This window comes from Tachypleus tridentatus, chromosome 3 (genome assembly GCF_004210375.1).
Source record: "Tachypleus tridentatus isolate NWPU-2018 chromosome 3, ASM421037v1, whole genome shotgun sequence".
Taxonomy (NCBI): domain Eukaryota; kingdom Metazoa; phylum Arthropoda; class Merostomata; order Xiphosura; family Limulidae; genus Tachypleus; species Tachypleus tridentatus.
In genome coordinates this window covers 70,114,145-70,135,976 of record NC_134827.1, presented here as the reverse complement: position 1 = coordinate 70,135,976, position 21,832 = coordinate 70,114,145, and the positions used below count along the sequence as shown (strand labels likewise).

Sequence of the window (21,832 nt, the reverse complement as noted above, 5' to 3'; positions counted from 1 at the left end):
AGGTGTTCGGGTGTTCCGTTTATCAGATAGAATATATAATCTACTGTTTTTCACGTTGTTGCACCCAATTTCTACCCAAAATTTAAACTTTGAAGCTATTAACATAAACAGTACGGCAGTTGAAAATGATGGACGGCATCAGAGAGCCATATTAGCTTTGCCGTAAACAAGTACACGAAAAACTAATACTTCCGACGGAAGATGGAAATAATATACCAGTAATAAAACCAAAAGAAAGGTAGATATGTACCATTTGCACAGCCTTCTGGTAGCTCAACGCTACAATTATAGGTTCGATATCAACGGTGGGTACAGTGCAGATAGCTTTGAGCAGCTTTGTGCTTTATAATAAGCAACAGCCAGTCGTAGAACAGTTGTTAAAGGTATAAACTTGGAGAAAAATAACTAGAGTAAGAGTATGCGGTATACATTTTATTTTGTTATTATTCATTTTGTCTATCGTGACTTGAAATGTCTGTTTGTCGTCTATGGGTAGTGAAATCAACATTCATCCCACAGTGAAAAGCAGTGGACGCGACTCTGGTAGAACGTGCTTACTTCACAAAGATCATCATGAGTATTTCAAAAACTCTGTAGTGTTCCCTAGCTTTAAAGAGTAACAACATTAAATACGTTTCAGTATTGATTATATTGCTTGACCAATAAAGCAACATGATTGTGTAGGAATCATCATATATACGTATCTATTTATATGTTTTTGAGGCTGTCATTATAGTTCACTGTACTGCTACTAGATGGCGACAAATAATTAGATACGAAAAATTCTGCGGAAGTTGCTGTGTCCAGGTAAGCATTTGTCCTCAACGCAGTGCCAGTCGTTGCTCCTAATTTTTACTGGTGTGTGCTATCAGGTGTTATTATGAAGTAGTGACCTAACACCAACTGTTAATGCATACCACAGTTTGAAGAGCTGAGCAGACAACCTGAAGTAATGTCTGGATTTCTTAGTAAAGCGCAGTTAGCAATGAGTAATTCAGTGGGGTCAAACATTCTTGTGTTTTCAAGGTAGGTATATGCTAGTTAAGTGCAGAACAGTTTTGCTTTATGATTGTATTTGAGAAACTGGAATCCTGTTGAAAATCATTCTGTTACAAATGTTCGCATGTAGATTTAGTTATTGTTATTAATCTGCGTTATTGTTTTGTTTACTTTTTAGCTCGTTATGGGCGTGGCTTAGTGATTTATGTGGCCAATCTGTTGATACAAAGGTTTATGAATTGTGGCCTGCGGCGGCAGAAGCGGTCCCACACTTTGGACTCCTGGGTTCGTTATAACAGTGAAGATTATATTCCATTATTCGGTCAGAAAAATGTAGCCCAAGAGTAGGTTTGGATGCTAGTGACTAGCTTCCTCTACCGTAGTACCAGTTCATAATTAGTTTGAGAACTACATAACAGGATTACTAAATTCATGACTGGAGATTACTGTGTAGTAGAAGCCAACAGCGGTTACAAGTAACAAATAAAGCTATTCACTAGTGTCTAATGACTTGTTATTACTGTATAGCAGAAACAAACAGTGATTACAAATAAAAAATAAATTTATTGTAGTGCAAACACCTCATATTCCATTATCAATTCGAATCCCCGTCATACCAAACACGATCGCCCTTTTAGCCGTGGGTACGTTATATGTTACGGTCGATCCCACTGTTCGTTGGTGAAAGAGTAGCCCAAGAGTTGGCGGTGGGTGGTGATGACTAGCTGCCTTCCCTCTAGTGTTACACCCAGAAAACGAAGCAACTAAAAAAATAATAAGATATGGAATTATTAGGACGGTATACTATAAGAAAACTACTGGTAACATCAGTAAAAGAAATTTCAACCTGTCTCCACATCAGGGGCCAGCACCTGTCGATGCAATTATGGGTTGTTGTTTGTTATTAGCACAAAACTACACAAAGGACTATCAATGCTCTGCCTACCTAGGGTATCGAAAACCGGTTTTTAGCAGTATAAGCTCACAGGCATGTCGCTGTGCCACTGGGAGGCCATAACTGTGGAATTATCATCTAGTGCAAAGCTCAACAGAATGTACGTGTATATTGCGACGAACAATAATCTTTGTTTTACAGAATTACGGAACTGCAAGTTTAATTTTCAATTATCATTCATTGTTGCAAACAATAAAGAAAAATGTGAAATGCATTCGTTTACGTCAAGATGAGAAGAAAATATCGGCAATGTTTTATACATTACAGTTTCGGCAACGTAACAAAGACATTTACGAGATTGTCGTCTCGAGTTTCTGCAATGTGCAAATTTTACAAACTAACAAACTATAGTCTTCTATCTTGTCTAGAAATGAATATTTTTATCGGTATCCAGGTCCACCATGAGCGAATTAATTCTGAATTGATACTGTTACACTTCGCTATCTATTCTTGAATGGTCTCACACCGTCTACGTTTCACCAACGAAGATATTTAATGTCCTTATATCAATACTAACATCCGAAATTAATTTACTGCTGTTGAATGGTTTGTAATGTTCGAAATCTATAAACGTCAAATTCTGTTGTTTTCTGATTAATAAGCGTTAATTACAGTTATATCTTCTGAGGCTTATAGTAAGCCAACTAGCGATCAAACAGTATTTTAAAACTGTGTTTTAGCTTGTCCATTTATAATCTTTTAAATCGAACATATTTACCAGATTGTTAAAAGTACTACCTTTAAATGAACTCCTTCATCTGACAGTGATTTGTGAAATATACATAATAATGAACTTTATTAAACAATGACTTATGGAATCTACATAAAAATGAACTTTGTTGCACAATGATTCGTGGAAAGTACATAAAAGGCACCATTAAGCTTCGTTATTTTTTTTCACAGGAATTGACTAGTGTATTTTCTAACACTGAACGTTTCAACTTCAATCATCTCGTTATGAATTTAACGAAAAACGCATTCAGTTAAAAAATAAAATTAAACAAACGTGACCTCTAATATATCGACCCACAGTGGCACAGCGGTTTGTATGTATGTCTGCGGACTTACACTACTAGAAACCGGGTTTCGATGCCCGTGATGGGCAGGGCACAGATAGCCCTTTATACCGCTTTATGCTTAATAACAAACAACAACCGAATCTGTCATCCGATTTACCATTCGTCACTTGAGTTGCACCAGTTTCGGGAATAAATAAGCAACGCTAGTACTAAATAGTATTCAAGTTGTTATATTAAATAGACATCTTAAAACACCATTAATATAATGTGCACTCCACCGCTATATATATAGCCTTGTCTTATTCTTTCGATTTATCCTTGTTTACGGTTACTTACAGTTGAGAGATTGAATTTCCAAAACTGGAATAACTCAGTGAGAAGTGGTAAATCAGATCATTAATTTCCTTTCACATTTATTTTGTAGTATGTTAAAGAGTTTTTTTGATGAATAAATTAGTAGCATCAATAGTACATACTCTTGAAATTTCTTTATAAAATAGGGTTGATTTGCGAGAAAAAAACGTCAAAAAACACCTTACATAAAAATTCAGGGACGTAGAGTTTTTACACCCGATGGGGGGATGATTTTTGCAACCACCTATGTGGACTGTTCAATTTGCAAATTGGTAATCTCTGATTACGTGAACCTGAAAGCTGTAAACATGCAGTCACAGAGTAATCTTGTTGCCACCATACTTCAAAGTTTCCATGTAGGTCTGTATAAGTGAGGTGTTGTGAACAGTTTTCAAAATGTTAACAGAATAAAGACAAATGTGTCACAAATTAACTGCCACATGAATTTATTCCTGCACACTGCACAGTATAAAAGATGGCCATTATACTTGACAAAGTTACTAATAACTTTCTTTGCATGAATTACGTTTTCAAATATTGTTCATGTTGTTTGATAAAAATAATTAAAATGTCTTTGCGAACTCTTGAAAATTACACATCAGTACAATTTAGCACATAATTATTCATACTTTTCATTAAAGTAAGATTCATTTAGTCCTCTAGTCTACATGTTCCCAAACGTAGACCTCCTTTGTGATAATCTGTTTATGAATTCTTTCATAAGCTCTTCTATATTTATCTTGTCGACCTCATCTTTGTGAGTGTGACAAACTGCCACATGGTTGAGGTGGCACTAAGACATAGTTGACCTGAACCACGTCTTCAACCGCCTTAATGCAGAAAACTGCGTTCACATTCGCAGCTGGATACTGGACATACAAGCAAAATTTTCATGAGACGAAACACTTCACTAAACATCTGCTGGCTTGTTTCATGCATTTTACAGTAAGCATCCTTCGCACCTTTCAGAAATACTGCTTTTGTTGTTCCTTTGAACATGGGTAACTGAAACTCGAGCTATTGTGCAGAGATTTCTGGATAGACGTTTATAACCGAGTTTTCAATCTTGCCAGATATGATCATGTTCTCAAGTGCCAGATATTGCCTCAAGTCATTGTTGTCTGCATTGAATCTAGTGGTCAATTGTTCTATGACTGTGCCCACAAATTCAAAATATTGGCTTCTGTAGTAATCTCTAGCTGTTGCAGAATGGTGTGCTGAGCCATCACCTGTGATCCACCTGTGCGTGGCAGTTCAATAGGCATCAGATCTAGGGAAGTTACCTTTTTCTCAGCTTCATCAAATATCTTGTAATTTTCCTCTGTTCGCAATACTCGCAGTTGCTCAACTGTCATTGCAGATTTTCAAGCATGCCAGATACTGTCGCTGATATTGCTTGGAATGCACGGTTTGGTTCCTCTAATGCAGCTAATGGATGCTGAGCCATCAACAATCCTAAAACTGCCTTTCCTTTGTCAAATCTGTCTAGCAGACCTTATGCTTTTACTGCTACATCTGATTTTTCATTTGCTAATTCAGACAAAGAATCAGCAATGTCACTGTAGTGATCATTAGCACATGTAATTGCAGATAGGGGTACAACCAGCATGTTGGACACAGTGGGCAAATGCATTTAACTGGACCATTGTGGCTGTCTGACGATACAATATTTTCAAAGATTGTCTTGTATTTGCCTGACCTCTGAAGCAAGACACCAAGTTCATGTACCCACTGGATAGAATCTGGAACACATTCACAAGCTTCCACTGCATGTTGCATTATTAAATTAGCATTGAGTGCTCCACGGTGAAAAAACAAAGCTGACGGTTGCCTCTCTTTTATTTCTGCCTGCCATCTACTGTACGCACCACTCATGTCAGCGACTTCATCATAAGTTTGTGCTCTTAATCCTGACAGTGGTAAATTGAGTCTAGTCAGTACATCAAGTATAGTAGAGGATATATATATATATCTGTGATTGTTTAAGTATTTTTGGAGAAACTTGCAATTACTTGTGTTGTAACTAGCACACATTATTGTCCCAGCAATGCCCAGGCGGTCAGTTGGCTCGGTAGTCACTGTGAGGTTTGCGCGTTCGACTTAAATACATTGTACAGTTCAGTCCTACTTCCATTCTGTTCTATTTTCGTTCGTTGTGCATTAGAGTTTTTCAATAAAGACTGTATTTTAGCCTGTTGAGTCATCTGGGAAACAGATTCCAATTATGACAAGAAAGCGTCTGAAACTTTCCGATATTAGACAGTTCTGCAAGCCATTTACTAACACTACAAGTGACAATGCAGATGCAGATTATCCAAGAACCTCAAGCAAAGGAATAAAAACTCGCCATACAGAGGAAATACCATGTTCATCAGAGGACGAGTCTTAAAATGCTTGTGCAACTATTGCGCATCATGAACCACCAGATAGTTGTGAAACAAGTTTATGCAGCAATGAAAAATCTGAAACTCCACAGATATAGTGTGGAAAGCCATATCATCCAGACGCACAACTAATACCACGACAGAAAGCAAAATCTCAAAATATCAACTTCTAGGGCAAGAGGTTTGATGAGTTCCCATGGCTGCATTTCGACAATCAGATTCAAAAAGTCATATGCTTTCATTGTGCCAAGGTGGAAAATAGAGGCCTTTTTACAGGGAAATTGGAGAGGTCAGTGGAGTATACCTTCATACCCACCAGTTTTTGCAACTGGAAAAAGGCAAAACGGAAATTCAACGAACACCAATCCTGCTCTCAGCACAGATTCGCTATATCTCCAGAAGGTTCACTTGATGTAACTTCAGTGACTGTCCAGCAACATGATTGAGAAAAGAAGCAGCAGGAAGAATGCAAAAGAAGTCTAGCCAAAATATTCAGAAGTTTACGTTTCTTACTGCGTCAAGGTTTAGCATTACGTGGACATACTAATACAGATGGGAACTTCCTGCAGTTAATAAAGCTCCTGGAAGAGGAAGATCCTGAGTTGACGGCCTACTTGTCAAAGAAAACTACATTCTCATCACCCCAGGCTCAGAATGAAATAATTGAGATGTTCAGCCATCAAATACTGAGGAACATAGCACACGAAGTGCAACAAAGTAAAATCTTTGCATTAATGGTTGATGACACTCAAGATGTTACAGGTACCGAAGAGGAAGCAATATGTGTACGATACGCAGATGAGAACCTTGACGTCCATGAGACATTTCTTGGTTTGTACAGTGTGTCCAATACAACTGGTGAAACATACCCGCAACCTAAAATGAAGGGGGGATGTATCCCACCCATCTCCCCCAGAATCTACGCCCCTGCATAAAATTGCGTCTTCATTGATTATTTTCTACAGGGATTAATCAAAATTGTTTTACCAAAACACAAGTATTTTATTACCAATAATAAACATGGGTAGTTTTAGTTAGTGTTAAATAATATTCAAAATCTGTATTTTCGAAATTGGGCCTAATGGTATTGCAATCTTCGATTAAGGTACCTTTCCTGAGGTACGGAGGGTCTCTTGTCTGCAGCTGGGTCAGTGGTAAGTATTCGGATTTACAACGCTAAAATCACGGGTTCGATCCACCTCGGTGGACATAGCAGATAAACCGATATGCCTTTGCTGTAAGAAAACACGCACGGAAGGTCTTGAGTTCGAGATGTTGTGCGTTATAAAAGTGACAGTCAATCTCGCTATTTAGTCAGTAGAAAAAAAAAATAGGCATATTTTGTATTTGTGTCACGTTCTTTATCCATTTATTTACTAATAGTAAAATAAATAAACATGGGTTACAACTTTGAAGTAACAAAAGTAATAAACACGATTTTGTCCTATTGTAGGAGTTGTGACGGAAGGAAGAACAAGGACAAAGACAAGACGACACTACATACAAACATCGAATTTTCAAACGATTCTAGGGAATTGACGCGGCCTTCACAAATTGTTCAAGACGCTCGTCACGTGCTTCCAAAGGATAAGGAGAAAGACTGTAGAATTTGTATGATTGGACATAAGAATCACTACTGCTCCTCAGAATCTAAAGAGACGAAGGATTCGCATATTTTGGAACTTAAAGATCAACAGTTACTCTTCGGCAAAAAGAGGAAGGATTCTTTAACAGAAACTAACGATGTGTGTGCACAAAATTCGGAGAGTATTCTTCTGCATAAAGATAAGCACCAATGGAAATTTCAGAACAGCATTCCTTTTGGCGAAATTAGCAGTAAAGAACTCAATGATCAAGGGTGTCGAGAACTAAGTCCCAGATGTGAGGAAAACGTTTCTGACCAGAATCTAAGTGGAGGCTCGTCCGTTGATTTGAAACAACACATTAACGAGCTTGACTTCACTGGCTACGTAAACAGACGACAAATCGATGATAGGTATTGGTTTGAGAAATGTGACGAGGTTTGTGAAAGAGTTCCTTTTGCAGATGATTTACCGTCTTCACAAGAACCAGCTGGTGAGGTTGACCTTGAAATGGTGAGAGAGAAAAAGGACTCTTTAAAGGTTAGAATTCCGTGTCGTGTTTTTTGTTATTGAATATATGGCTTAGGATTATCACTATTACAGTTTATCAAATTTTGGTTATCATTGAGTTTAACTACTTTAGAAAGATAGACATGAAAATGATTGCTTCTAGTAAACATGAAATATGGTCAACTGTTTCTAGCAGATATGAATCATGGTCAGCTGTTTCTAGTAAACATGAAACATGTTACCTGGTTACTTTTAACAAACGTGAAACATAGTTATCATTTGTTTGGAGAAACTTGAAACATCGTTAGTGATTGCTTCTAATAAACATTCAACATTCACACGTGAAAACTTCTTTTAAACTTCTAGTTAAGTCATGAAATGCTATTGTGAAACTAACAACAATAGTTACGTATTATTATTATTATTGGTGAAATAATAATAATGGATTTATATTATATACATAAGAATTTTCTTAAAATGCACTGTTTTAGAACAGTGCCCAAAGAGACGTTTGGGCAATTTTTTTCTTCTAAATTTAAATACGATCATTTGCCATTTGGTGGCCAAATTGAAGTTAATCGCTTAATTTAAGTTTCCCAAACGAGTTGTTTTTATTAGTTTGTGTCGCGTAAAACAGAGAAAACTAGGAGTAACCTATCGACACTTTACCTGCTAGGAAGTACAGCTTAATAATATATTTTACGAAGAAACTAAAGAACTATGGTATAATTAAAATTCATATACAGTTGTGTGACAAAGGTATTGAAACACCCAAATAGTTTTCATTTTATGAACTTTGTGCACATAATAGTCTTTGATTTGCTGTAGAAATTAATTTTACAGGAGTTTGTGTGTGTTTTATCGTATAGCAAAGCTACATTGGGCTATCTGCTGAGTCTATCGAGGAGAGTCGACCCCCTGATTTTAGCATTAAGAATACGTAGACATACCGCTGTACCAGCGGGGGACATCTTACAGGCAACAAATACAAAATTAATACACAAATAATGTTTCTAAGTTTCCTTAATCCTGATATTTACTGTGGTCATCAGTAACGTCAATAACAACTTATCTTTGTGTCTATTTTCCAAACGCGTATGTAGTTTAATTCCATTTCTCTCGAAGCTTTTTCTTTGCTACAATTGTTATTTTATCAAGCACGTAGTCCAGAAAATACCATATTTGTTCTTTGATGTTAAGGTGTGGACTTGTGGTGGTAATTCCGATTGCTGAAGGTAAACTCATTTTTCTTTCTTTACCAAATAAGTTTGACATTTTTCGATGCATGTTTGTGTCACTGTCTTCTTGAAATATGAAGTTGTTGTCTTTTTGCGCATTGAAGTCCTTTCTTGTTGCTACTCTTTCCCAAAGTCTACAACGTTTATGAGAACATAAACTTGAACATACCTGTGCGTGATTTGTTAACACTATAGGCAACAGTAAGTGTTTTTCAGTTTTTGAAGGAATTTATTCTTAGATATTTAACACGTCTTTTAGTGAGCCTTTTGTTCCATCCCTTGTCATGTGTGATTGTAAATGATAGGGTTTTCTTGTATCTTTCTTGTATCACTCCTCGTATTGCTCGATGAACAGTGTCCGAAAAACTTACTTTTTGAGTAGTTGTAAATAAATATATATGTGTAGTGTTGTCGTTTGGCTAAGGATTCTTCTGCAGTAGGTACTGTGATTTGTTGCCGGTAAATATGAGTAAAATAAACGAATAGCACTCACTTCACTTGTTTTCAAAATAATGTGTATATATATATTCGGAACTAGTTCAACAAGTTATTTACACTACAGATGATCATACGCTTATCATAAATGCTATATAGTTCTCTCTTTTTTGTTAAAAGTCCACTTAAGCTTATTCAGTTTCTTTAGAATTCTAGTTGACTGTTTTGCACATTATTATCGACAAACTGTCCTAGTTCACTTACGTTTCGACGAGTTATCGTCCAATCCTATACTTCTAAAATCTTTTGTTCTTTCTCGTATTTATATCTACTTTAAATAAACGTCTGATTTTCGTAAATAGGCCTACTTTCAAATAACCATCTACCTTCTTGTCAAAATCCACACAAACAGATGCAATTACTGTGGAACTCTCTTTGTCGAAATAAACTATTATTCTTATCTATTTTCACTCTATTAGTCTCACTGTAATATATATATCAATCGTTAGGCATTCCTTCTCTGTTCGAACGTCTGTTTTACGTGATTTATTTTGTTGTTTGTCTGTTCTGTCTTTGTCTGTCTGCTGTTTCCTGCTCATCTCATACTGTTTGTACAAACAGGTCATCCCATAAGTAAGGTCCGAAAATTTAATACAGAAAATGCATAATAATTTCTGTCTCTGTAAAAGGCTTTAATGACCAAAATATATAGTAGGACGTGTATAAAAATGTTCAGACAAATAAAAGAAACTAACTCATCTCCACTTATTCAGATCATTAATCAAATAAACCCTTATGAAAATGGATGTGTCTGAGGAGCACATTAGTCATATAATGCTTTATGAGTTTAAAAAAAAGGCGTAGTGCAGCAAAAACTACACGAAAGATTTAAGGTGTTTATTGTGAGGAGTCTCTTAATAATAGAAAATGTCGAAAGTTGTTTCAAAGTTAAGATCAGGTGACTACAGTTTCAGTGATGCACCACGTTCAGGTCGTCCTGTTGAGTTAAATGATGACTTGCTGCTGGATGCACTTGATGAAGATTGTGCTGTAACAGTTGAAGAACTAGCACAGAAGCTTAATTCAACCCATTCAACAGTTCACCGTCATCTGCAACAGCTTGGAAAGGTGTCAAAACTTGGAAAATGGGTCCCCCCATAACCCCATGCAGGTTCCATGTGAAAAATTCGAAAAGTCAAAACCTCAACCTTTTATCAGTGATGAATAGTAAAGAAACTCGAGACATTCTTGCGTAACAGTTTCCGTCACTTTGTATTTAAATTAGAGAACTTGGTCAATTTTTGAAAAATATACTGCTCCTCATCATTTGTGGCTATACATTACTTTTCTCCTTAACATTTTAATTACTTCATTGTGTAGCATATTAAAGTAATAGATAAGTAAGAAATCAATAAATTGCTTATTCTGATGCTTTCTCTCAACATCTTAAGCTATAATGGTTTTATAGGCACAACAAGTAAAAGTACAGGTGTTCCAGTAAATTTTTGAACTACTGTATATTCATTTAAAATTGCTTTAAATTCTTCTCAAATCTTGAGAATAAACATTCCGACAGACAAGAGTAGCCAAGGGTTGGCGGTAGGTGGTGTTGAATAGCTGAGTACCCTTTATCATTTCCTCTCAAGTCTATCATTTAGTCCTTCCTTTCCGGTGGCTCAGCAATAAGTATCACAACTAATAACACTAAAATTCGGGTTTCAATACTCGTGGCGGGCAAAACACAGATATATATCTATTTTGTATCTTTGTGCAATCACCATAAAATAACTGAACATTTTAGATATGACCCTGTTTCTTTTTCTTTTTTATTTGTAAATCTTCTAAGTGAGCTGAATTTTAAAAAGTTCATATTAGATTGATGACATCTCTCGTTTGGACAGTGTTAGTGGAGAAAATGTTTTTCTCATCACGGCTTGAGCGTATCTATTTTCATAGAATATGGACATCCTTGCTTTTAGGCTTTCAGAGCTGTTTAATAGAAAATCGTATCTTCAGTTAGATGTTTTGAAGGCCATAATTATAAGCTAATAATAAGAACGAAACAATAAATCTAATATGGACCCCGCCAAGATGAATGTTACGATGCCAAGCTTTTTTTTTTTTTTTCACAAGTTGATAGAGATTGACTGTGCTCTGCTAATTTTTCTTCTAAGTTGGGTATACAAAAATAAGTCGTACTGGACATTTATCCACATACACCACAATAATATAACACACTGTGGATAGTGACTAGAATTTCGAGCTACTGGAAGATTTCCTGTATTTTGTGACTAACCGTATTTCAAGCCCTGAGAAAATAAATGTTTTATGTCTGGCCCTGCCGTAATGAATGGTTTTATGCTGGACCTGGAGCACATACAATATAGGCTTTGCAATATCATGGAATTTGTCTGTTTTTAACAAGGTTAGGAACCAATGGCGTTTTTAGATTTAGAGACAACACAGACCTGCGATTTAAGTTGTTTTGGTTTTAATAATGGATTTTCTATAAATCGGCTACGTAGATTTCGAGAATAATATTAATTTTTTCTATCTTGTATGATTTTTTTTTTACAAATTGGAGGAAAAGTAAAACCAAAACAAAACAAAACCTCTTACCTAGATGAAATTTAACACAAGTATAAAAAAATATGTTTGGGTCAGGCGCGTATATTCCGGGTGTGCTAGTTGTGCGCCGCACAGCCAACAAAATTAAATACGTAGCGAAAGAGTACATCAAAAGGTAAGTATACTTTCTTGAATTTTTTTAGAAAATCAAGTATAACATTACAGTCTTATGTTTTATTATAGCCCTCATATCGCACTTTCTCTTCTAAATAAAGATTACTCTGCTAATTTTGAGAAAAAAATATACATCGCAAGTCGTGCTGTAGGAACGCTGAACACCTTGATGGGCGGAGTCTTGCAGCTGCAATGTTCTCCTCCCCGTAGCCGACTACAAAGAATGAAGGGAGATGATTGGTCGAAAAACGGATCAGAGTGTGCTACTCGTCGAGCGCACCGCATACCGTCTGTCGTTCTCTGTCCTATTTCTTGGATTCTCTTCAGCCTTCGTCCTTTATTCTCGCTGATAACGGAAAGAAGCCTGGAAGGAAGGTTCCTTCCTTTTTTCTGCCTATTGTGGAACGTTATAAACTTTTTAAAAATTAACCGTTATCAATATGGAAAATGATATTAATGAGTTGTTACGTTCTCCATTTTCCACAAAAAATTATGCGGACAAATTAAGAATTGTTCAAGCAGGCAAGCCTAGGCCGTCTCTTCCAAGTCTACGCACAAAGATAAGAAAAATGAATATGTTCGACACTTTTCAGAGTCTCACTATGATACCATTGAATGGCTAACAGGATGTAAAATTCGATCCAAGCTCTTTTGTTGGCCGTATTTGTTATTTTTAACGGAGAAGCGGGTGTGGAATCAGCAGGGTTATACCGACTTAAATCATTCAACTGCAGCACTTCAGAAACATGAAAAGTCTCGTGCACATGTCCAGTTTTCCTTGTCGCTTAAAATGTTTGGCAAGCAACGCATAGAGCGGAAGGCTGAGATATCTCGTCACAATGAGCAAGTGAAAAAGAATAGGGAAATATTGAAAAGATTAATTGATGCAGTGTGCTATCTTGCTAAACAAGAGCTCCCTTTTCGAGGTCATGATGAATCGAATACTTCAAATGATAATGGAAACTATTAGGAGTTTCTCAATACCCTTAGAGATTATGACACGTGCTTGGACAGTCATTTGAATACTGCTACAGGTTTTCAAGGAACATCGCCAACTGTTCAAAAGGACTTAATTCAGGCTTTGTCTAATGTTTTAAAAAAGCATATCAAAAAGGAAATTGACAACGCAAGATTTGTTGCAATCATTCTCGATGAGACTTCAGATGTGATGTCCAAGTCACAATTATCAACAGTGTTGCGGTTTGTTTGTAATGGAAAAGTTTTCGAAAGGTTCATTGGTTTCTCTGATGTTAGCGCGGATAGAACTGCTGACGGTCTTTTTAGTCATGTTGTTGATATCGCCAAGGAATTTGAGATAGAAAATAAATTGGTCGGGCAGACGTATGATGGCGCGAGTGTAATGAGTGGTCACACGAATGGATTGCAGAAAAAAGTGTTTGATAAGTATCCCTTGGCGATTTTTACTCATTGCTATGCGCATGTTTTGAACCTGGTCTTGCAGCAAGGTCTTTTCAGCATTAAGGAATGCAGAATTTTTTTCCAAACCTTGAGTGGATTATCGGCATTTTTTTCTAAGTCTTCTAAAAGATTACAGGCTCTGCATGAATATGTAGGCAGAAAATTGCCTTCTGTTGCACCCACGAGATGGAACTTTACCTCCCGTTTGACAAATACTGTACAACAAAATAGAGTTCATTTAACTGAATTCTTTACAAACATTATTGAAAATCCTGAAAATTGGGATACTGATGCTACTCTCAAATCGCGCGGGTTTCTGAATTTTTTGGAAGAATTTCAAACAAAGCTGCTTCTTGAGATATTTTCCAATATGTTTTCTTACACTGATACTCTCTACAACATTCTGCAGAGCAAGTTCTATGACGTAATGTATTGTTGCGGTAAAGTCCAAGAGGTCTCAAGGCAAATACAGTATGACAGAAATAACAAATTTGATGATTTTTGGAAGACAGCTTCGTCTAATGAAACCAGAAGCACGGAACCTGCATGCAAAAGATCGAAAGGATGCATGTCTGAAAAAGATTATTATCTTCAGCTATACCACAAAATTGCTGATAACACTGTATCGCAAATAGAGTCAAGATTTTCTTCCCTTTCGAAGTTTGACTTTCTTAACCTTCTTTGGCACAAAAACTACGAACAATATAAAATCGTATTCTCAGATAACTTGCTTGAGGCATTACAGCGCCGGTATGGGTTAATGTTTGATTACGTCCGCTTCAAAAATGAGCTCGCCGTTCTATACTCCAGCCCTGAGTTCTCAAAGCTGCAAATTTGTGAATTGGTTGCATTCATTGTCCAAAATGATTTTGCAAACCCCTTCAAAGAGGTTTTCAAAATGGCACAGCTGGTATTAACTATACCAAGCAACACGGCTTCAGCTGAACGTTCTTTCTCTTCTTTGAAAAGAATCCACACTTGCTGTCGCGCCACACAGGGCCAGGAAAGGATGTCAAGCCTAAGTTTGTTGTCAATCGAAAAAAATCTCTTGGCAGAATTGAGACAAGAGAGAAGCTTCTACGATGATGTCATTGATCAATTTGTTTCACAGACAAGAAGAATTGAGCTGATTTATAAATGAATTAAAGTTTTCTTTCCTTTTATGCTTTGCATTACCTTAGTGCATTGTGAGGTTTATAATGGCACTGGGTTTTTTTTGCTACACTTTTCCAAATGTCTATAGAATTAAGTTAATTTTAAATGAGCTAGAAAAAATTTACGTTTTTTGCTTATATTTGTATGGATGCATATTTTCATGTTCAATGTGAAACTTTTGCTTACTACAATGTACCTTAGGTAGCAGCCCACCCAACTACAAAACTCACGGTACGCCACTGGTTTGGGTCACTAACACAACTACTTGTTGCCGTAGTGGTGAACAAATAATATCGAAAATAAAAAATAATGTCAAAATGCACGCACAAACAAATACTATCCAGAAATGACACTTTATGCGACCTTTCAACTGTTTATGTATTAGAGTGGGCTGTAGAACGATCAATAAAACTCTCACGTCACGATTGCTCAAGAGAAATATGTAGCCATATTTAAGGCATAACAAAATGTGACCCCGTTTTCAATGAAAATGAGTTACGCAAAAGTAATTTTGTTAAAAGAAAAATCTGTACGTGATGGAGGAAAATTGATATTTTCGGATTCAATGTACAGGAATTACCATAGATAATAAAACCATCGCAAACCTGTGTAATTTTTATTGTGAAGTTCAAACATTTTGCATTCGAATTTAAAACTGTTTCTTATGACGCAGGTGTCATGTTTTGCTGCTCGTCACTTTGAGGGAATCATGCTCTTTCTTTCAACCATTTTGAGAGAAAACCCACTTGTATCCTCCAGTTTGACAGAAAAATGTTTTTTTGTACCCATCTCTTTTGGATGGTGATACCGTTTGTATCTGCCACTTTAAGAAAATAATGATGTTTATATCTGTTACTTTACCAGGTTTGTTTGTTTGTTTTTTGAAATTCGCGCAAAGCTACATGAGGGCTATCTGCGCTAGCCGTCCCTAATTTAGAAGTGTAAGACTAGAGGGAAGGCTAGTCATCACCACCCACCGCCAACTCTTGGGCTACTCTTTTACCAACGAAAAGTGGGATTGACCGTAACATTATAAAGCCCCCCACGGCTGAAAGGGCGAGCATATTTGGCGCGACGGGGATGCGAATCCGCGACCCTCAGATTACGAGTCGCACGCCTTAACCCACCTGGCCATGCCGGGTCGTTTCTTTACCAGAATAATTATGTTTGTATCCGTCACTCTGTTACAATAATACTCTTTGTATCTGCCAATTTCACAGGATAATGTTGCTTGTATTCGTCACTTTTAGACGATAATGATGTTTATATCTATCACATCGGGATTATATTGTTTATATCCATCACTTTCAGAGTAGTTAATTTGTTGAATAATTATATTTGTATCAGCCACTTTGAGAGGATAATATAGCTTGTTTCCATCACTTTGAGAGGCTAATATTGTTTGTATCCGTCACTTTGAAAGGATGAAGCTTTTTTTTGCATCCGTTATTTTCAGATGATGGTGCTGTTTGTATCCATCACTTTTATCAGAATAATGCTATTTGTATCAATTGCTTTAAGATAATTATGATGTTTGTATACACCAACTTGAGAGTAAAATGTTGTTTTTATCCGCAACATTGAGAGGATAATGGTATTTGTATCCGCTGCTTTAACAGGATAATGCTGTTTGTGTCCGTCACTTTGATATGATAATTATATCTGTATTGTCACTTTGAGAGGGTAATTTTCCTTGATTTGTTTGCAATTAAGCACAAAGCTAACTTTGCTCTGCCCACCACGGGTATCGAAACCAGGTATCTGGTGGTGTGAGTAGTTCGCAGACGTACTGCTGTACCACAGGGGACTTTTTCCTTGATAAGTGCAATACAATTTAGCAGACTTAAGATGAAATTGAACGCTGCTTTTATCACGATAATCCTTTATTGACATATTTTCTCTAATTGAACAAGACTTCTCAATATTAAGTTGAGGTCCACGTGAAGTAGAATGATAGTTGGTTTTATACAATTTTCTGTGTGGTGACGCCTATTTGTGTATATATTTCTACCAGGGTTTCATGAAAAGAGAGTTTAACAGTCTTCAGATAAAAGAAAAACAAAATGTATGTCTAGACAAACGGAAAAGAGAACAACTGAAACGTGAATTTAAGCCGGTAAGTTGTCAATATTTTTCTTTTTCAACTTAATGAGAACTGGACAATTTCTCATAAATTTCCAATGATGAAGAGGAAAAAAATGTTCATTTTATTTCAAAATTGTTTGAGAATGATTCGCGTATGTATTTCAGTAATTTATAAGTTTAGCTTAAAGTGACTCTACCTTCGTTCATTTTGATGGTTAGCCGGTACTAAATTCATTAGGCTTTATGTAAGTTATAGCTTATAATCGCCGTGATGGAAGGCTAGTACCAAACCATTCAGATTAATTATTATACAAAAGTTTACTTGAAAAATGCTGATAAATGAAAAGGGAGGCCACCACTGTAACCCAGGATTTCTGTCCGGCAAGATGAATTCTAAACCACTGAGCTACTCAACATTAAAAGCTGTACTTTCATGGTTTCCTAAACGATTACAATCGCCACTCTGCGCTTGAATCAGACGGTTAGTTAGGAATCGATTTATCAACATTCAACCAAATTGTACGTACTGTGTATGCGTCCGTCTGTATGTCATCATGCGACGAAACGGATGATACTATTCTCGTCACCCGTAATTCACAGAAATATTATTTTTCACAAAGAATATAGTGAATGTATTTCTTCAGCCATATACACAGTTAAAACGTCTGAAAATAAGGTTACTGATATCCCTCACACATCCACGTGAAAGATATGTCACCCATTCTTGTTTCGCATAGACTGACGTTACATGTATTTGGTCTTGGGTGCAAGTCCCTCCTATATAATATTTTATTCGGAAAATTAAAGGAAGGACTTGCGTTGTTTTTATTGTTCTACTTTTATTTTAATTTGTCAATCATTATTTAGGAATAAGAGAGTGGCCTGAAATGTGTAAGCCTATCCACCTAGAACCTGTAAGAAATTTGTTTAGGAGCAGAAATAAACGGAATATTCCAATCTCTATATTCCATCAATGAAATTCCAGAGCTCATGAATTATGTTACGTATTTCAGGGAATCAATCTTGGTTCCCTTTACATAAGACAAATGTAAAACGTTGATTTTTTATGGCCTTAATGATGTATTTCATACAACGAAATGTGGCCCGGCATGGCTAGTTGGGTTATAGCGTTCGACTCGTAATCTGAGGGTCGCGGGTTCGAATCCCCGTCGCACCAAATATGCTTGCCCTTTCAGCCGTGGAGGCGTTATAATGTGACGGTCAGTCTCACTATTTGTTGGTAAAAGAGTAGTCCAAGAGTTGGCGGTGGGTGGTGATAACTAGCTGCCTTCCCTCTAGTCTTACACAACTAAATTAAGGACAGCTAGCGTAGATAGCCCTTATGTACCTTTGTGCGAAATTTAAAAAAACAAATATACAAAAACAACGAAATGTATTAGACTTAGTACCGCCTGCCTTATCATTTGATTAGAAAGTATTTAAGTGTTTTTTATTCTATTCACACTTTAATTGTACATCTTTATTTCTTTTTATTGAGTGTTCATTTTGCCTAGCACAGCTTTCGTAATTTAATAAGACATGTCGAAATTTCACAGAAAAAAAAGTTGTAAGGTGTGTGTTTTTCGTATAGCAAAGCCACAAAGGGCTATCTGCTCAGCCCACCGAGGGGAATCGAACCCCTGATTTTAGCGTTATAAATCCAGAGACATACCGCTGTACTAGCGGGGAGCAAGTTGTAAGGAGAGATGGGCCTATCATAATGTTTGTTTGTTTTTTGAATTTCGCGCAAAGCTATACGGGGGCTATCTGCACTAGCCGTCCCTAATTTAGTAGTGTAAGACTAAAGGGAAGGCAGCTAGTCATCACCACCCACCGCCAACTCTTGGGCTATTCTATTACCAACAAATTGACCGTCACATTATAAAACCCTTACGGCTGAAAAGGCGAGCATGTTTGGTGCGACGGGGATTAGAACCCACAACCCTCAGATTACAAGTCGAACGCCTGAACCTACCTGGCCGTGCCGGGCCCTGTCATAGTGATAATAGGAATTGGAAAAACACGAATTTGTGCCTATCGGAATTTTTTTGTCACAGAAATAAAAAGCATTATTTAGTGTTACGACAGGCTTTTATAACGTGAAATTTGATTCACAAAATAATCGAGACTGATAAATAACATCGAATGTTTCATTTAGTTACATAGAGAAGTAGTTTGTATAAAATAAGATATACTTTGACTAGGGTTTCTCCTCACTTGGTAGATTTGATATGTTAATTACAACACTTGTTTTACACGTCAAATGTATTATCCTTGAAAGAAAAACCTGAAGATCTAGTTTAAGATGTGACATTGTTCCTCACAAAAATGATCAATATTCACACTTGACTAATCAGGAAAGTTCCACTTCTTGTATAGTTGATTTTACACTCTTCCATGCGAAAACTTATATAGAATCCATTCAGTTGCTGAAAACAAAAAAGGTTGAAATTATTAATGAAGGATTTAGTCTTCCTATTGCAATTACAATAATCCACGACTGTTACTTCTTCCATTCATCTTATTCCATGGCTGCCACTCATTCCATTTACCATATTCCACGGCTGATAATTATTCCACCTACCATATTCCAGGGCTGATACTTATTCCATTTACTATTTTCCAGCCCCCCGCTAGTACAGCGGTAAGTCTATGGATTCACAACGCTAAAATCAGGGTTTCCATTCCCCTCGATGGGCTCAGCAGATAGTCCGATGTGGCTTTGCTATAAGAAAACAACACACACACCATTTTCCATGGCTGATACTTATTCCATTTACCATATTCCATGGTTGCTAGTTATTTTCACTTATCATATTTCATGGTTGCTACTTATTTCCACTTACCATATTCCATGGCTGCTACGTATTCTACTTACCATATTCCATGGCTGCTGCTTCCTGACATTACTACTATTTGCTGACGATACTTTCTGCACTTCTGTAATTGTAAAATTGTACCAGTCGGTCGCGATTCAGATACACCTAAGTCTCAGTGCTTCGTGTAGCAATCCTTACTTAATGCGATTTTTTTGGCTGTATTTTCTCCTAAAGAGGGTCTGAAAGGAGTCACTTGTTATAACTAGTTGCACAACTACACAATAGATCATGGAAGAGGTAAAATAATAAACGAGCAATTACAGTCTATTCATGAATTTCAGTTAAAGCTAAATCTCCCTGCAGAACAATTACAAAAGAGTGATTTGACACATTTTGCAAAGTTGAATAGTTTTCTAGAGAGTAATAAGGACTATGATTTCTCTGATGCTAAAAGTGATTTCTGAGTAAACTGGATCAAAAATCTATCTCAAAAATTTGAACAACGTTTCTCCGAATTTAAAAATTTGAAATTGATATTTGAATTTTTGCATGATCCATTTCAATTTCACTTAGGAAATTTCAGTAAGGAAATTACATCTTTTTTTGTTTTTGGATAAGTGTGGATTTGAAGACGAGATGCTTACCCTGCAAAGTGTAGAACACATAAAAGGTAAACAAAAATATTTTATGAAAGAGATGTGGCTCACTATTCTGGTAAAGGAGAGTCTTCTAAATTTAAAGATAGCAATTTCAAAATTAATTTCCATGTGATGTGTGAGTCAACATTTTCTACGCTAGATTTTCTCAAGTCTGGATACAGATCTTGGCTTACCCACATAAATTTAGAGGCAGAGCTAAGATACTCATTGAGCATAGATATTAATCCAAATTTCACGAAACTTATTGATGAAAACCTCCATCAATTTTTACATTGAAGGTTAGTTGGAATGCAATTATTTTGACTAAACTAACATCATTCAATTATTATTTTTTTAATAGTGTGGCCAACGTTGTTTTCGTTAGCCACAGTTGTGGTTACTATGAAAAATGAGTTGCCCACCCCTGCTGTAGGGTATTGCCTACCAGTCAGTTAATAGACAGTAAAATGACGTCAGGTAAAGGACTCTTAACGTTGAAATTTCTGTTGTCGTGATGCAAGTAAAATATGCGCATACCATGAACCACGAGATGAATTAGGCAATATATAGACTCCAATACATCATGACATAGGAACTTCAAAAATTCTTAATTTTGGTTTCATTTACTCTTGAAACAGAACAGTTTCGGGAATCCTACGGAAGTATTTCTAATATCCAGAATTATATGAGAAGTGTATAATAATTATTTATTTGGATGTTATATTTATAAAGACTTTTAAATCTATTCTTAACTGAGTGATCAACAGAGAATGTATGTTCACGTATCGGAGAAACAGCATCTTTTCAGGCGGTAGTGTGTTATTTAATCAAGTGAACCAAGTACAGGTGTTGTGATATTTTGAGACTGTTACAACTTTATGTACAACAAAGATTAATCGTTTTGTTTTTGTTCTTAAATAATTGATGTAATTATTAACATAATAATTACAAATACTACCCTGTTTGCCTTTAGTGTAGGATTCGCTAAATCCGTGTAACCAGTTCGAGAACTAATATTAAGTAATAAATAGATTTGCTTTATAGATTCCCCATATATAAATCGAGGGAATAATTTAAAAGTAAAATACGACTTTTGAGTGAAAGTTTTATTTTAATTTTCAATAATTTTTTTCCCTAAAGATCACAGTTTCTTTTGCATGCTTTCGTCGCAGCATAAGGCTGCCATATTTGTTTCTTCATGAAAAGATACACAAAATTACCTGGAGATTTACTTCTAAAATATCCTCTGGTGCTCTCTAAAGAAGGGAAGAGATGATACTATGGACTTTTAAAAAGATTTTTCCTCTAACCGACCGACCCAAGGAAGTATTCTTAGGTCGGGTTATGGAAAACAAACATCCATTTCGGCCAGCCGCAGGGCACTTAACTGACATAAAATAAAAGAAAAAGTTATTAAAATGTTATAGACTTTGTAGTTTGAGGTAAGTTGAGAATAGAAATTATTTAGCAACAGTTACGGTCTAGAGGCTCGACTTG

General features: G+C 36.3%; 2 protein-coding genes and 1 long non-coding RNA gene across 5 annotated transcripts in view; all 3 read left to right on the top strand.

The window, feature by feature from the left end:
* LOC143247102 (uncharacterized) overlaps window positions 1–21,832 on the top strand; it is an 87,962-nt gene that overhangs the window by 9,768 nt on the left and 56,362 nt on the right. For 2 of the 3 annotated variants that reach the window (XM_076494578.1, XM_076494577.1), the window contains 2 exons: window positions 7,165–7,834; window positions 16,808–16,909. In XM_076494578.1, the coding sequence (XP_076350693.1) occupies window positions 7,165–7,834; window positions 16,808–16,909 (772 nt within the window). The remainder of the gene's footprint in view (window positions 1–7,164; window positions 7,835–16,807; window positions 16,910–21,832) is intronic. The other variant, XM_076494579.1, reaches the window with a different exon arrangement.
* On the top strand, window positions 824–1,506 carry LOC143247105 (uncharacterized). Its single transcript, XR_013026376.1, has 2 exons — window positions 824–1,026; window positions 1,178–1,506. It is a non-coding gene; the product is annotated as an uncharacterized LOC143247105 (long non-coding RNA).
* LOC143247887 (zinc finger MYM-type protein 1-like) lies at window positions 12,660–14,779 on the top strand. Its single transcript, XM_076496443.1, has 3 exons — window positions 12,660–12,741; window positions 12,846–13,066; window positions 13,190–14,779. Exons 1-3 carry the CDS (start codon window positions 12,660–12,662, stop codon window positions 14,777–14,779), a joined length of 1,893 nt encoding a protein of 630 aa, XP_076352558.1.